This window comes from Puma concolor, chromosome A2, assembly GCF_028749965.1.
Source record: "Puma concolor isolate L17-30 chromosome A2, mPumCon1.1.hap2, whole genome shotgun sequence".
NCBI lineage: Eukaryota > Metazoa > Chordata > Mammalia > Carnivora > Felidae > Puma > Puma concolor.
In genome coordinates, this window is record NC_141668.1 from 150,601,654 (window position 1) to 150,615,206 (window position 13,553).

At 38.7% G+C, this 13,553-nt stretch overlaps 1 protein-coding gene across 47 annotated transcripts in view; it reads left to right on the plus strand.

Moving 5' to 3' along the window:
* The window catches only part of PBRM1 (polybromo 1), a 116,901-nt gene that overhangs the window by 55,118 nt on the left and 48,230 nt on the right, over positions 1 to 13,553 (plus strand). For all 47 annotated transcript variants that reach the window (XM_086697962.1, XM_086697966.1, XM_086697952.1 and 44 more), the window contains 3 exons: positions 2,529 to 2,805; positions 4,936 to 5,041; positions 9,414 to 10,056. In XM_086697962.1, coding sequence (XP_086554088.1) covers positions 2,529 to 2,805; positions 4,936 to 5,041; positions 9,414 to 10,056 — 1,026 coding nt within the window. The remainder of the gene's footprint in view (positions 1 to 2,528; positions 2,806 to 4,935; positions 5,042 to 9,413; positions 10,057 to 13,553) is intronic.

The window sequence follows — 13,553 nt, forward strand, 5'->3', positions numbered from 1 at the left end:
GGAAAATGGGTGATGGGCATTGAGGAGGGCGCTTGCTGGGATGAGCACTGGGTGTTGTATGTAAGCGATGAACCATGGGAATCTACCCCCAAAACCAACAGCACACTGTATACACTGTGTGTTAGCCAAGTTGATAATAAATTATATTTTTAAAAAAAAGAAAGAAAACAATCAATTCTGGAAAACAAACAGAAAAACCAAAATGGGATTTCTGAGTCTTCATTTTGAAGTTCTACCCCTCTACACACAAGTGAGACCCAAAGAAACCATAAGTATCTTTAGTAGTTCTAACATAGATTTCCTGGGTATCAAATTGAGATTCTGAAATTTTTCTTTAGAGGCTTCTGTCATCTGTGTTCTAATCTCTGCCCAGATGTGGAGCTCTGTGGTTTTGGAGCTCTGTCCCAAGTTCCCTTTCCATTATCCACTTGCTAGAGTCCTGGACTAAGAGGACTCTTGGCTCTCCCCAGATGTCTCTTCAAGGAAATAATTCCCACTGGATGAAACTCCTAACATATCTAACAATCATTTACCTGATGCAGAGACACAAAAGTACTAAGAGGGGAAAACAGCAGAAATGGTCCCGGGACCATTCAGGATTACCCAAGGGAAATGAGCAGTCTGAGTGAAGGCAAAGGAAACAGGTTCTTTTTCCCTTCCTAACTAACCACTTCCACACTATCTTAGCTCCATGATGCTTGGAAGATAGGCATTTTTGACATTTTATTATTTATTTTTATTTTCCCATTTCTGACACATTTAAGTTTATTTATTTTGAGAGAGACAGAGACAGCATGAGTGGGGTTGGGGCAGAGAGAGAGAGAAAGAGAGAGAGAATCCCAAGCAGGCTCCATGCTGCCAGCGCAGAGCCCAATGCAGGGCTTGAATCCACGAAACTATAAGAGAACATGACCTGAGCCAAACCAAGGTGACTGAGCTACCCAGGCGCCCCTCATTTCTGACACATTTTAAAAGCTTGACTTAAAGGTGGATATTTCTTTTCTTGTCTATTAATTATTCTGTATTAGGTTTTGTTTCTTTTTTAAAAAACATATTTTGAACTTGGGAGAGAAAATAATCTGGCCTTTGGCCTCATCGTGACACAGTAGAGTGAGTCACTGAACCAGGAGACCCATTTGGCCACATAGTTTTCTTCAGAAATGTACTTCCTTCCATTTATAAGACAGGAAACAGATAAAAAATATTTACTTCTAAGTACTACATTATACCACCTTATAAGCATTTGTTGAATAGAAATTAAGTCATAAATCATTTCATTTTATTACCTACCTGAGTATTCATCTTGAGACTGCTGGTTTGAGCTTTGGTAGAATTTATCAGTGTCCTGAAAACATACACATAGTGGGCCAGAAATCATGCTGGAAAATCATCTCTTCTAATAATTCACTGGACCACTCGCCTTGGGCAAGTCATTTAGCCTCTCTGAGCCAGTTTCCTCAACAGTTAAGAGACAGACTATCTGTTCTCTTGGGCTCCTTTTTAACTCAGGTTCTAACCTGTGGCCCCTTGACTTTGTTCCACACTACACATATTTGTGGCTTAGTTTCACATCTCACAGGGAGAATTTGGAGAACAAGACAAGGACTCACATTCAAGATGAAAATTTTCTCAAGAGCTCAGGTGAACCACTGAGCATTTATTCCTTAGGCTAGATTGGGATTTTGGAGTAATGCTGACAGAGCTGGAGGGAGCAGGGAGTGACCTAGACAGGATAAATGCAGGAGAGACCTGTATGCATTGTAGAGACTCTAGTCTTGCAGGTAGCCTCCCTTTGTTTTCTGGTAATCAGGATATGCAGGTACTCAGAGTGGTTGTCTTAAGAGATGGGATATTCTCTGTGTGTGTGTTTGGTTTTGGTGTTTTTTTAAAAAAAATTTTTTTTAATGTTTGTTTATTTCTGAGACAGAGAGCATGAGTAGGGGAGGGGCAGAGAGCGAGGGAGACACAGAATCGGAAGCAGGCTCCAGGCTCTGAGCTGTCAACACAAGAACCCAACACAGGGCTCGAACTCACAAACCGTGAGATCATGACCTGAGCCAAAGTTGGTCACTCAACCGACTGAGCCACCCAGGCTCCCCAGGTTTTGGTGTTTTGAAGTGAGACTGTTAGTAACAGCAGGGAATCAGTAGTTTTATTCCACTTTTGCTGTGTTCTTAAAAACAAAAAGTGTATTTCAACTGATAATAGAGTTTCATTTTCTTTGGATGTTAGAGAAAGCTTTTTTTTAAGCATTGCATTTCATAAATATTTTAAACAGGTTTGTCTGGTGTTCATTGGCTGCTCCTACTAGAGTCACTGTTTTAATTTTAACTATTTGGAAATTCTCCTAATATTTGCTTATAGCTTCCAGCATGTTTACTGTGTTTGTGGCATATGTAATCAGTAAATTATGATCATTATAAAGCACCTTCCCACAAGTTTAGTTTGTTTCATTTCATGTTCATCCCTGTATAAAGAAAACTGAACCTCTTCTCATTTCTCCCCTTTTCTACCTCCCGCCTCAACAGTAAAAAGAACATAAGAAAGCAGCGAATGAAAATCTTATTCAATGTTGTTCTTGAAGCTCGTGAGCCAGGTTCAGGCAGAAGACTTTGTGATCTATTTATGGTTAAACCATCCAAAAAGGACTATCCTGATTATTATAAAATCATATTGGAGCCAATGGACTTGAAAATAATTGAACATAACATCCGCAATGACAAATACGCAGGGGAAGAGGGAATGATAGAAGACATGAAGCTGATGTTCCGGAATGCCAGGCATTACAACGAGGAGGGCTCCCAGGTAAAAAATGTGTAGGAATCCTGCAGGAGGCACGTTTTCTTTTGGGTGCTGGTAGAGTAATGCATCTTGAGAGACCAGATCTAGAAGCCTCACTCAGGTTACTCTTCTCAATGAGTAGCTTAATACTTTGTCTTTTTTAATTGTTTAAAATGGGAGACAGTACACTGTATAGGTTAAAAGTTTATACTATGTAGTTTGACATCCCAAATTTGAATTCTGCTCTTCCAAAGCCCATGTAAGTAACTTATCTTCTCTGAGCTTCATTTTCCTCATCTGTGCAGTGGAGATAATAATAGTACTTCCAACAGGGTTATCACAGGATTTAAATGAGAGAATATACATAGAGCATGTAGCATGGTGCCTGGTGTTCAAATAAGCATTCAAATGAAAACCCAGTGACATTAAAATCTTTCCTCATTATTACTACCCTCAATAACATACTTCTCCAGGGAGAGTCCACAAAATGGTATGGTCATATAAGAATTAAGATATATTCATAAATGTACCTCTAAATCATTGATTTTGTTATGAAGCATCTTGATTTTCAGTTCTTTATCAGTATAACTAGGATATATTCTTTTGTTTTTTTATTTCATATTCTTTATTTTTTGTTGAAATTTAATTGACCTATACCATTATATTAGTTTCAAGTGTGCAACATAATGCTATTGTATTTGTATATATTGCCATGTGATTATAGTAAACCTCATTAACATTTGCAATCATGCATAGTTACAAAATTTTTTTTCTTGTGGTGAAAACTTTTAGATCTACTCTCTTAGCAGCTTTCAGATATGCACTACAGTTTTAATAACTAGCACCATGCTGTACACTATATCTTATTTTCTAACTAGAAGTTTGTGCTTTTGACCCCCTTCATCCATTCCACCTATCCCCATCCCCTCTCTCTGCGAACCACTGATCTGTTCTGTATGAGCTTGGGTTTTTGGTTTGTTTGTTTGTTTGTTTAGAATCTACACATATGTGAGATGATATGGTGTTTGTCTTTCTCTGTCTGACTTATTTCAACTAGCATAATGCCATCAGAGTTCATCCACATTGTCACAAAGGACAAGATTTCATTTTTTTTTTATGGCTGAATAATACTCTCCCCCACTCCCTCTCCCTCCCCCTCCCCGTGCATGCATGCGCACGCACGTGTGTTTTCTTTATCCATTCATCTATTGATGGACACTTAGTTTGCTTCTATACCTTGGTTATGGTAAATAATGCACTGAACATTGGTGAGAGTGCATATACTTTTCGAATTTCCTTTGTCTACATTAAATCTCCCAGAAATAAAATAACTTTAAAATCATGTATTTCTTTTCTTTTGCTCTTACAAAATAAACTAGGCATTGAGGGTACTTGTGATCAAACCCCCTATCATAGGGGTTTACACTCTCCTTAGTATCATTGGCGAATTTGCCACTTGTCTGCTACTGATTGAGAAAAAAGCCACCCTTAAGAAAAGTAGCCAAAGAAGAGAGAGCATTTATTCCTTCAGCCCCTCTGCTGTGGTGGCGGTCAGGGGAGCCTCTGTGGAGAGAGTCGGGGATATAGCTGTTGGGGTGTGGCCATTAGGTGAATAACCTTGTTCTTGGCTACATATTACCACCCTTGGCTCAGTCTTCAGAGAGCAGTCCCAAGCAGGGATTGTTGCTTTTCACAGATCAGAGTCTACATTGTGAATTCAGACTGATATTAAATGCCATTTAACAATATTTGAGCTAATACTGTCTATCAGATATTTTTCAGTTTTAATTCCCATTGAGCTAAGTCAGCTACCTTGAGGGTCCAGTGGGAGAGAGATTTATGAAAAAAGCAACACACGTAAATATGTTTCAGAAGTTCGGTAAAAACTTGCAGTGATTCTACTGCAGTAGTTCTGAAACTGTAGCATGCATGTCTGCACATTAGAATCACCTGGAAAGCTTAAACAACAAACCATTTGAGGCTGAGGCCCACCCCTCAAAGATGCGATTTTGTTACTCTGTAGTGATCTCAAGCTTTATTTCTTTAGTTCTCATCTATGCTAACCTGTGTCTTTAAAACTTCTTTATAGATGCATGTTATACTTCAATAGAACATTTTTTAGAAAATAATTTTAAATATATTTATGGAATATAGGTGTACAACGATGCGCACATCCTGGAAAAGTTACTCAAGGATAAAAGGAAAGAGCTGGGCCCACTGCCTGATGATGATGACGTGGCTTCTCCCAAACTCAAGCTGAGTAAGGCAGCCTCACACTTTGTTTTTCAGTTTAGTCTGTCAAGGATAGTACTGATTCACTGAGATAATACTTAATTTATTGGTGAATATGTTTGGACTGACACTTCCAGCATGGAGTTTTTTCTCTTCCCCTCAAGTACTCTCTTCTATATTTTAAGTAGTTAAAATGTGAAAAGCATGTGGGGAATAGTATATAATGTCAGAGGTTTTGTTAACTTTCTTAAATGCTGTGGACACTTTGTAAAATTTAAATGGTAAGAATAGATACTTTTCCCACATATTATGCCTGCAAGAGTGTAGTGGCAGATTTGGTATTTTATATGTTTGCTTGTTTGCTGATTACTGGAATTAAAAGTGAATCCCAGCAGCAGATCCTACATAGAATTCAAAGTATTAGATGCTCAGCCACTGCACTTGTCTTTTGAGTTGGTTTGTGGATGGTGATTTTATTAAAACTGTGAGGGAAGGAGGGGCTCCTGGGTTGGCTCAGTCGGTTAAGCATCTGACTTCCACTCAGGTCATGATCTCACTGTCCATGAGTTTGAGCCCCGCATCGGTCTCTGTGCTGACAGCTCAGAACCTGGAGCCTGCTTCAGATTCTGTGTCTCCCTCTCTCTCTGCCCCTTCCCTGTGCTCGCTTGCTGTCTCTCTCTCTCTCTCTCTCTCTCTCTCCCAAAGTTAAATAAATGTTAAAGAAATTCAAAGCAAAACAAAAAAACTGAGGGCAGAAAAGACAACAAAAGCAGTTAATAGCATTGGGCTAAACAAGAGGTTTCTGCCTTATTTACAGTATGTAAGTAAAATAAATACCAAGCCTATGATAATGGTGTTGTCAAATATTCTTTGGAAGTATATTTGCTGAAAGGGGAAAAACAAACAGACCTTGCTTTTTTATATGAAATTACTATAAATGAAGTATTATAGTAGTTTTGAGTATGACTTACTGCTAAGTGGTGATTCCTTCATGTTAAGGGATTTATCTTTTTATGGAATTGTAAAAGCATGCAGAAGTTTTGCAGAAATGAAAACCTTTGTTTTACTTTTTAGGGACACAGTGCCTTATAAAAATAGAATTCATTCTAGGGTGCATCTGACTAGCTCAGTGGAGCATGCAACTCTTGATCTTGGGGGCATGTGTTCAAGCCCCAGATTGGGTATAGAGATTACTTTTAAAAATTAATTTAAGGGGCACCTGGGTGGCTCAGTCAATTAAGTGTCTAACTCTTGATTTTGGCTCAGGTCGTGATTTCACAGCTCGGATCAAGCATCATATTGGGCTCTACGCTGACAGAGCAGAGTCTGCTTGGGATTATCTCTCTCCCTCTCTGCCCCTCCCCCCTCTAAATAAATAAATAAACAAATAACCCAAATAAATAAAATTTTTAAGAAGGGTTTTTAAAAAATCGAAATAATTCCATAAGTTGAGTTAGGAAACGGTAGATAATTCAGCAGTAACTAAATATACATATATTTTTTAAAGCTCAGGGAAAAGAAATTTTATTGTTGATTTCCTTTTCATTTCTGTTTTGTATTATGAAAAATTTCAAACATCTACAGATATGAAGAGTAGTACTGTTACTCAGCATTTATCAAGGTTGTGCCTTACTTATCTCCTATATCCACTGTTCTCTCTGTGTTTTTTGTTCTAAATTATTTTAAAGGAAATTCAGGCATGTCACTTCATTTTTACATAATTCAGTACGTACCTCTAATATTTGCAGGTATTTTATTAAATATCCATAAAATCATTGCTACTAACAAAACCATTTCTTGGTTTCACCTAATACCTGACAAATTTCCAAATTTTACTGATTGTCTCAAAATGTATTTTTACAGTTGGTTTCTTCAAATCAGGACTTAATTAAGTTCTTTATGTTCTATTTAATCATTATGCCCTCTGGCCTAACCTAGAGCAAACCCCTCCCTTTTTTTTTTTTTTTTATGGTCAAGCCATTGACTCTTCAAAAACCAGACCACTTTTGGGGCGCCTGGGTGGCGCAGTCAGTTAAGCGTCCGACTTCAGCCAGGTCACGATCTCGCGGTCCGTGAGTTCGAGCCCCGCGTCAGGCTCTGGGCTGATGGCTCGGAGCCTGGAGCCTGTTTCCGATTCTGTGTCTCCCTCTCTCTCTGCCCCTCCCCCGTTCATGCTCTGTCTCTCTCTGTCCCAAAAATAAATAAAAAACGTTGAAAAAAAAAATTTAAAAAAAAAAAACAACAAAAAACCAGACCACTTTTTTTTTAATCTTTTTAATGTTTTTATTTATTTTTGAGAGAGAGAGAGAGAGGAAGAGAGAGACCGAGCATGAGTGGGGGAGGAGCAGAGAGAGTGAGAGACACAGAACCCGAAGCAGGCTCCAGGCTCTGAACTGTCAGCACAGAGCCCAACACAGGGCTCGAACCCACCATGAGATCATGACCTGAGCTGAAGTCGGATGCTTAACCAACTGAGCCACCCAGGTGCCCTCCTAGATCACTTTCTTGTACACTTTCATGTTCTGGATTAATCAGTTCACTTCTTTGTGATATCAGCTAACTTTTTCCTCTTTATTCCTCTCATTTCTTAAAAACATTTACTCCGGAGGCTTGATTAGATTAAGTTTCAGTTCAGCAAGGATGCTTCATAATAGGTTTTCTATACATACATTACATCACAGGTTGAAGCAGTGTCTGGTTGAGGTAGAATCTAAATAAGGTCCATATACTGCATTTGATTGATACTTCTAATCCATAAATTCTCCTCTCTTCTTTCTTTTTTTTTTTTTTTTTTTTTTTTTGCCTTGCAGTTTATTTGTTGAAGAAACTGGGATTTTACTGTAGCTTCCCATAGTCTGGGTTTTGCTAATTGCGTTCCTTTGCTATAGTTTAACATGTTTCAGTGTGCTTGGCATTTCCTTTAAATTGACAATTGGAGCAAGAGGCTTGATCAGATTTAAATTAGATTTGATCTTCGTCCCCTCCTTTTGGTACAGAAACCAACTTCAGAGGTGGTATATGGGCTTTCATTGGGTGACCCTGTAACAGCTGGTTGTTTCTCCCATGTGTTAACAGCTATTGATGCTGACTACCTTAATTCATTAAAGAGGTATAAAATAGCAATAGTGTGATTTTATCATTCCTTGCTCATTTACCAACTGGAATACTTCTGTATAGAGAAACTATGCCTCATCCAGAATTTGGTTACCCAGTGGTAGTTTTTTGTTCATCTTGTTTTGGTTTGGTTTGGTTTGGTTTGGTTTTTTGTTTTGAAAGGATAAAAGGTGCCCCCCCTCCCCCCTTGGCTTACTAGTTTTCAGAATAATGCATTGATTTACCAACATCCTCCAACATTTACCCAGCTCATTTGTTCAGTTTTATATATCATTAAGAACTACTAAATTTAGACATGTTGCTGGGTTTTAACCCATTGCAGTTGCCTTTATTGATGCTCCTGTTGTCCCAGGCTGGCTGCCGTGTTTTTTTGACATGACCGTAGTAAGGAGGCATTGATAGATTCTTTACTATCTCATGTTTCAAGATACACAAGGTTCATCTTATGCCAACGGTGCATCTGCCATTTGCTGAAGAGTTACTGGTGTCAGTATTTGAAATCCCTATTTCAAAATTATAGTCAAAACCCCATGGGATTATACTGATACTGGATTGGTCATTGTTTCTAAGATTTTCAGTGGACAGAGATAAGAAATTTTGTGTGTGTTTGTTTTATATTTAAAGATAAAATACATCAAGGGGCGCCTGGGTGGCTCAGTCGGTTGAGCGTCCGACTTCAGCTCAGGTCATGATTTCACAGTTCGTGAGTTTGAGCCCCGCATCGCGCTCTGTGCTGACAGCTTGGAGCCTGGAGCCTGCTTCAGATTCTGTGTCTCCCTCTCTCTGCCCCTTTCCCGCTCATGCTCTGTCTCTCTCTGTCTCTCAAAGATGAATAAATGTTAAAAAAAAATTTTTAAATAAAAATAGATAAAATACATCATAAGTTCATACTGATGCTCTTAACTGAGCTTTATGGCTGTAAGGTTTTTATGCAGTGTTCTCTGTTTTAACATCTGTATCTTTTTTCCTACTGTGATAAAAATCTCAGTTCTCAAGGGTACTACAGGTGATGGAATTAGAATGCCACATAGCTATTCATTTGCTTTATTCTACCTTATTCACAACTATCTCAACATGGTAGTGCTTACTCTCTCACTAAAAAATGATTACTGAAAACAGTTTAAATTTTTTTCCAGTTTTTTTGTTGTCCCTAGGATATACATTAAACTGTGTTTTACGAATCGTTTGGAGTAGTCCCTTTGTTATGGTTATGCTTTACCAACTGTATACAAATTTGGGTTCATTTATTTCATTTTACCCACTTAACATTAAATCTCTTCCTTTAGGTAGGAAGAGTGGAATTTCTCCTAAAAAATCAAAATACATGACTCCAATGCAACAGAAACTAAATGAAGTCTATGAAGCTGTAAAGAACTATACTGATAAGAGGGGTCGCCGCCTCAGTGCCATATTTCTGAGGCTTCCCTCTAGATCTGAGCTGCCTGACTACTACCTGACCATTAAAAAGCCCATGGACATGGAAAAAATTCGAAGTCACATGATGGCCAATAAATACCAAGATATAGACTCCATGGTTGAGGACTTTGTCATGATGTTTAACAATGCGTGTACATACAATGAGCCTGAGTCTTTGATCTACAAAGATGCTCTTGTCCTGCACAAAGTCCTGCTTGAAACTCGGAGAGACCTGGAGGGAGATGAGGACTCTCATGTCCCAAATGTGACCTTGCTGATTCAAGAGCTTATCCACAATCTTTTTGTGTCAGTCATGAGTCATCAGGATGATGAGGGAAGATGCTACAGTGATTCCTTAGCAGAAATTCCTGCTGTGGATCCCAACTTTCCAAACAAACCTCCTCTTACTTTTGACATAATTAGAAAGAATGTTGAAAATAATCGCTACCGGCGGCTTGATTTATTTCAAGAGCATATGTTTGAAGTCTTGGAAAGGGCAAGAAGGATGAATCGGTAGGTTTTCAAAGCTATTTCTTTTTGAGAAGGTGTGATATTTAAATACAAAACAGAAGAAGATTCTGCTTTGATATACTATTTCAGCTTAGGTACATGATTCCAGTTGGTGGGGTGCTGTTTTGAATTCTAATTTGCCACAACTTGTAGAGAGCAAGTATATGCTACAGGGTAGAGAAGTCACGTTGCTAAATCATCTAGGTCAGGACCTTTGAGAAAGAGTAGAGGACGGAGTTGAAGATCTGTTGAAAAGCATAAACTCTTAAAATATAGCCTTTCACAGAACACATTTCGAAAGGATAAAATGTTTATAAATTGAAATCGTATTGTGATTTTCTCTTAAACTTTGAGTTCAATCCGAGCATGCTTTAAATAAATGCAGATAGCCCTAAGTTCTTGATCTGAGGTTAGACTGATTTAAATTTGATCACCATTTCCTAAAAGGGTGGCTTCTTTTTTTTTTTAATCTCAGATTTCTCACTTCTAAGTGCCTTTTGTAGCATTAGAAGCACTGAAAGAAGCAGTCAAGTTTAATTTTCCATCAAATTTGAATTCCCTTTTAATTTTGATCTACAATATATCTTTGTCACATAACACTGGTATAAATCGATTATTAAAACAATTTCAGTTCAGTGGTTATGGCATGTCTTCTGGTTGCTCTTAGAGTCACTTGGGGAAATATAAAAAGCTAAAGATACAAACCTTTCTGGAGCTTATAGTGTACCATGCTGAAAGGAAACTTTTAGGCATTGGGTGTGAGGTAATTCTAGCTGGGGAATCTGGTGAAGCCTGCATTTGCTCTGGATTTTGAAAGAAAAATTAGTAATAAGGTATGCTCTTCCCATTAAGCACCTGCTCTTTATAAAGAAGCGTGCTGAACACTTTATGTAGATAGTCTCTAACCCTTGTAGCCATTCTAGATGATAATCTTCCCACTTTGCATATGAAGAAGTGGTACCTAAACTTATAGAAGTTGCCTAAAGTCACACAACTTGTAAGTGGTTCATCTTATTCCCCACCACAGAGCCAGTCACCAAGACACCAGTCATGGAGCCCAGCCATGGATGATAAGGCTTGTGCTCTGTGCTCTAAGAGCTTGAAGCCTGACAGTTGGGATCGGTCCTATGCTTGGGGAAGAATAATTCCAGGCACGAGACAACATATAACAACTTGATAGATAGTAAAGACGGTGGAGTAGAAACTCTGCACTGGAGTTCTAAAAAAGACATGAGGCATCAGGGAAGAATGGGGGAATGGGTGGGATGCAGATAAGGCAAGTGGCCTGAGGAAAGGCATAGGGTTAGGAAACTAATATGTTCAAGAGATGGGTGAAGTGGAGGTCAGATTGGAGAGGCCCTTGAATGATGACACATGTAGGAAATGGTCCTTATTGTTCAACATTGGAGATACAAATGAAGAGAAAGATGGGGAGACATCTTGCAGTCAGAATTTACATTCATTATTTTCATTTATTCAACAAATGTTAATTGAGTGGCTACTAGTTATAAGTCTGTTCTAGATACATAGGATATACCAATGGACAAAACAGACAAATCCTGCTTTCATGGAGCTTAGACTTCATTTTTGTTCTCAGTTTTTTTAAATAGTTCTTAAATCTAAAGTCACCCCTCTCCTCCACCCGTGCCCCATCCCCATTACATCTTGGGGTTAGTTCTGTGAGTCTTCTAAAAGTGCATTTGTCTCTTAAATCATTAACAACTTTGTGTATCTTATATAGATGATGTGACAATTTCAAGAAATAAACAGATTTGTATCTCTAGGAAATGAGCTCTTTTCATTCTCCCATTACTGACATGATTGATAATTTGCTTTTGAGGCCTGGGAGGTAGAGTCTAGGGTGCATTTATTTATATGATATAATGAGGAGTTTCACTCTTTGGCCCAGAGCTTTGCAAAACCATTTTTATGGGAAGCCATTTTTATCTTTGTGAATGAAGGTCATCTTATGACTGTTTATAGTACTTAAGGGTAACCCCATGCTGCTGAGGTAGAGATGCATCAGTTTAGTTGAATGATAAACCATCATTTTATCTACTTTGCCAGTAATGAAGATAGACATCTTAGGGGCGCTTGGGTAGCTTAGTTGGTTAAGCGTCCGACTTCAGTTCAGGTCATGATCTCACAGTTCGTGAGTTCGAGCCCCATGTTGGGCTCTCTGCTGTCAGCCCAGAGTCCATTTCAGATCCTCTGTCTCCCTCTCTCTCTGCCCCTTCTCCATGCACACTATTTATCAAAAATAAAAACATTAAGAAAAAAAGACCTCTCAGAAACATAATTTCATGAATTTAATGAAGTCCATATGCACTAGATTTCCGTGTTGATATCCAGCAGTGTTCATGCTTCTTTACACTCACCCCTACCTACCACTACCAGCCAGTATCAACTAGGACTTTACATCCTGAAACAGAAGGAGTCTGAAAAGTGAGGTGTAGAAAAGTTCACTCGGGACAGTGGTTTGTCCATCAGCAATACTCTGTAACAGCACAGCGCTGACTCATGCCAGTTAGCTGCTGGCTTTCCTAATATGCTGGCAGTATTCCTGAATTAAGTTCTCTGACTACCTTACAGGGACTTGGGACAACCAGGGCAATGGAAGCAGTAAGAGCTTCCTAAACTCTTACTTCATTCTACTGAATGTCTACGTTACAAATAAAGATTATAAACTAGCAAGGGAATAAGAGCTCTTTGTTTTGCCAGCTTGAGTTTTTGTTCTTGTGCATACAGGGAATACCGAGCCTCTTAGATTAATAAATTAATTGTTCACATTATTTTGTTTAAATAAAACAGGAAAGATCTGTCAGATGTCTAATGGCTATGTACAGAACTTTCCTTACTAGACAACATGACATGATGGAGTTAGGAATCTCCCCTTTCAGTTTAACAGGGATTACCAAAAATGGATTTTCACTTTTTTTTTTTCAACATTTTTTTTTTTTTATTTATTTTTGGGACAGAGAGAAACAGAGCATGAACAGGGGAGGGGCAGAGAGAGAGGGAGACACAGCATTGGAAACAGGCTCCAGGCTCCGAGCCATCAGCCCAGAGCCTGACGCGGGGCTCGAACTCACGGACCGCGAGATTGTGACCTGGCTGAAGTCGGACGCTTAACCGACTGCGCCACCCAGGCACCCCTGGATTTTCACTTTAATTTTATACTTAAAATTGTAAGCTATTATAAAATGAATTTCAATGTCAAGTGAACAGGCTTCAGATATCTCTTCAGAAAACAGGCATCGAGATATCATAGGAATTTCTTCCTTTGACCACTTTTTGTATTGGTTTCCTACAAGTGTTAGCATTTTTGTAATTTGAAAGGATTTTTAAAACCTTTCCAGAAACATGCATTTAGGGTATTGCTGGCAGTGTTTTTAGATTGTTTGCCAGTTCACTTTTGTTGATGAGGAGAAGCATTCTGGAGGCTTTACTAAAACGTGATGCTCTAGTGGTCAGTGGCAACAGGCGGCTCACTGGGCTTG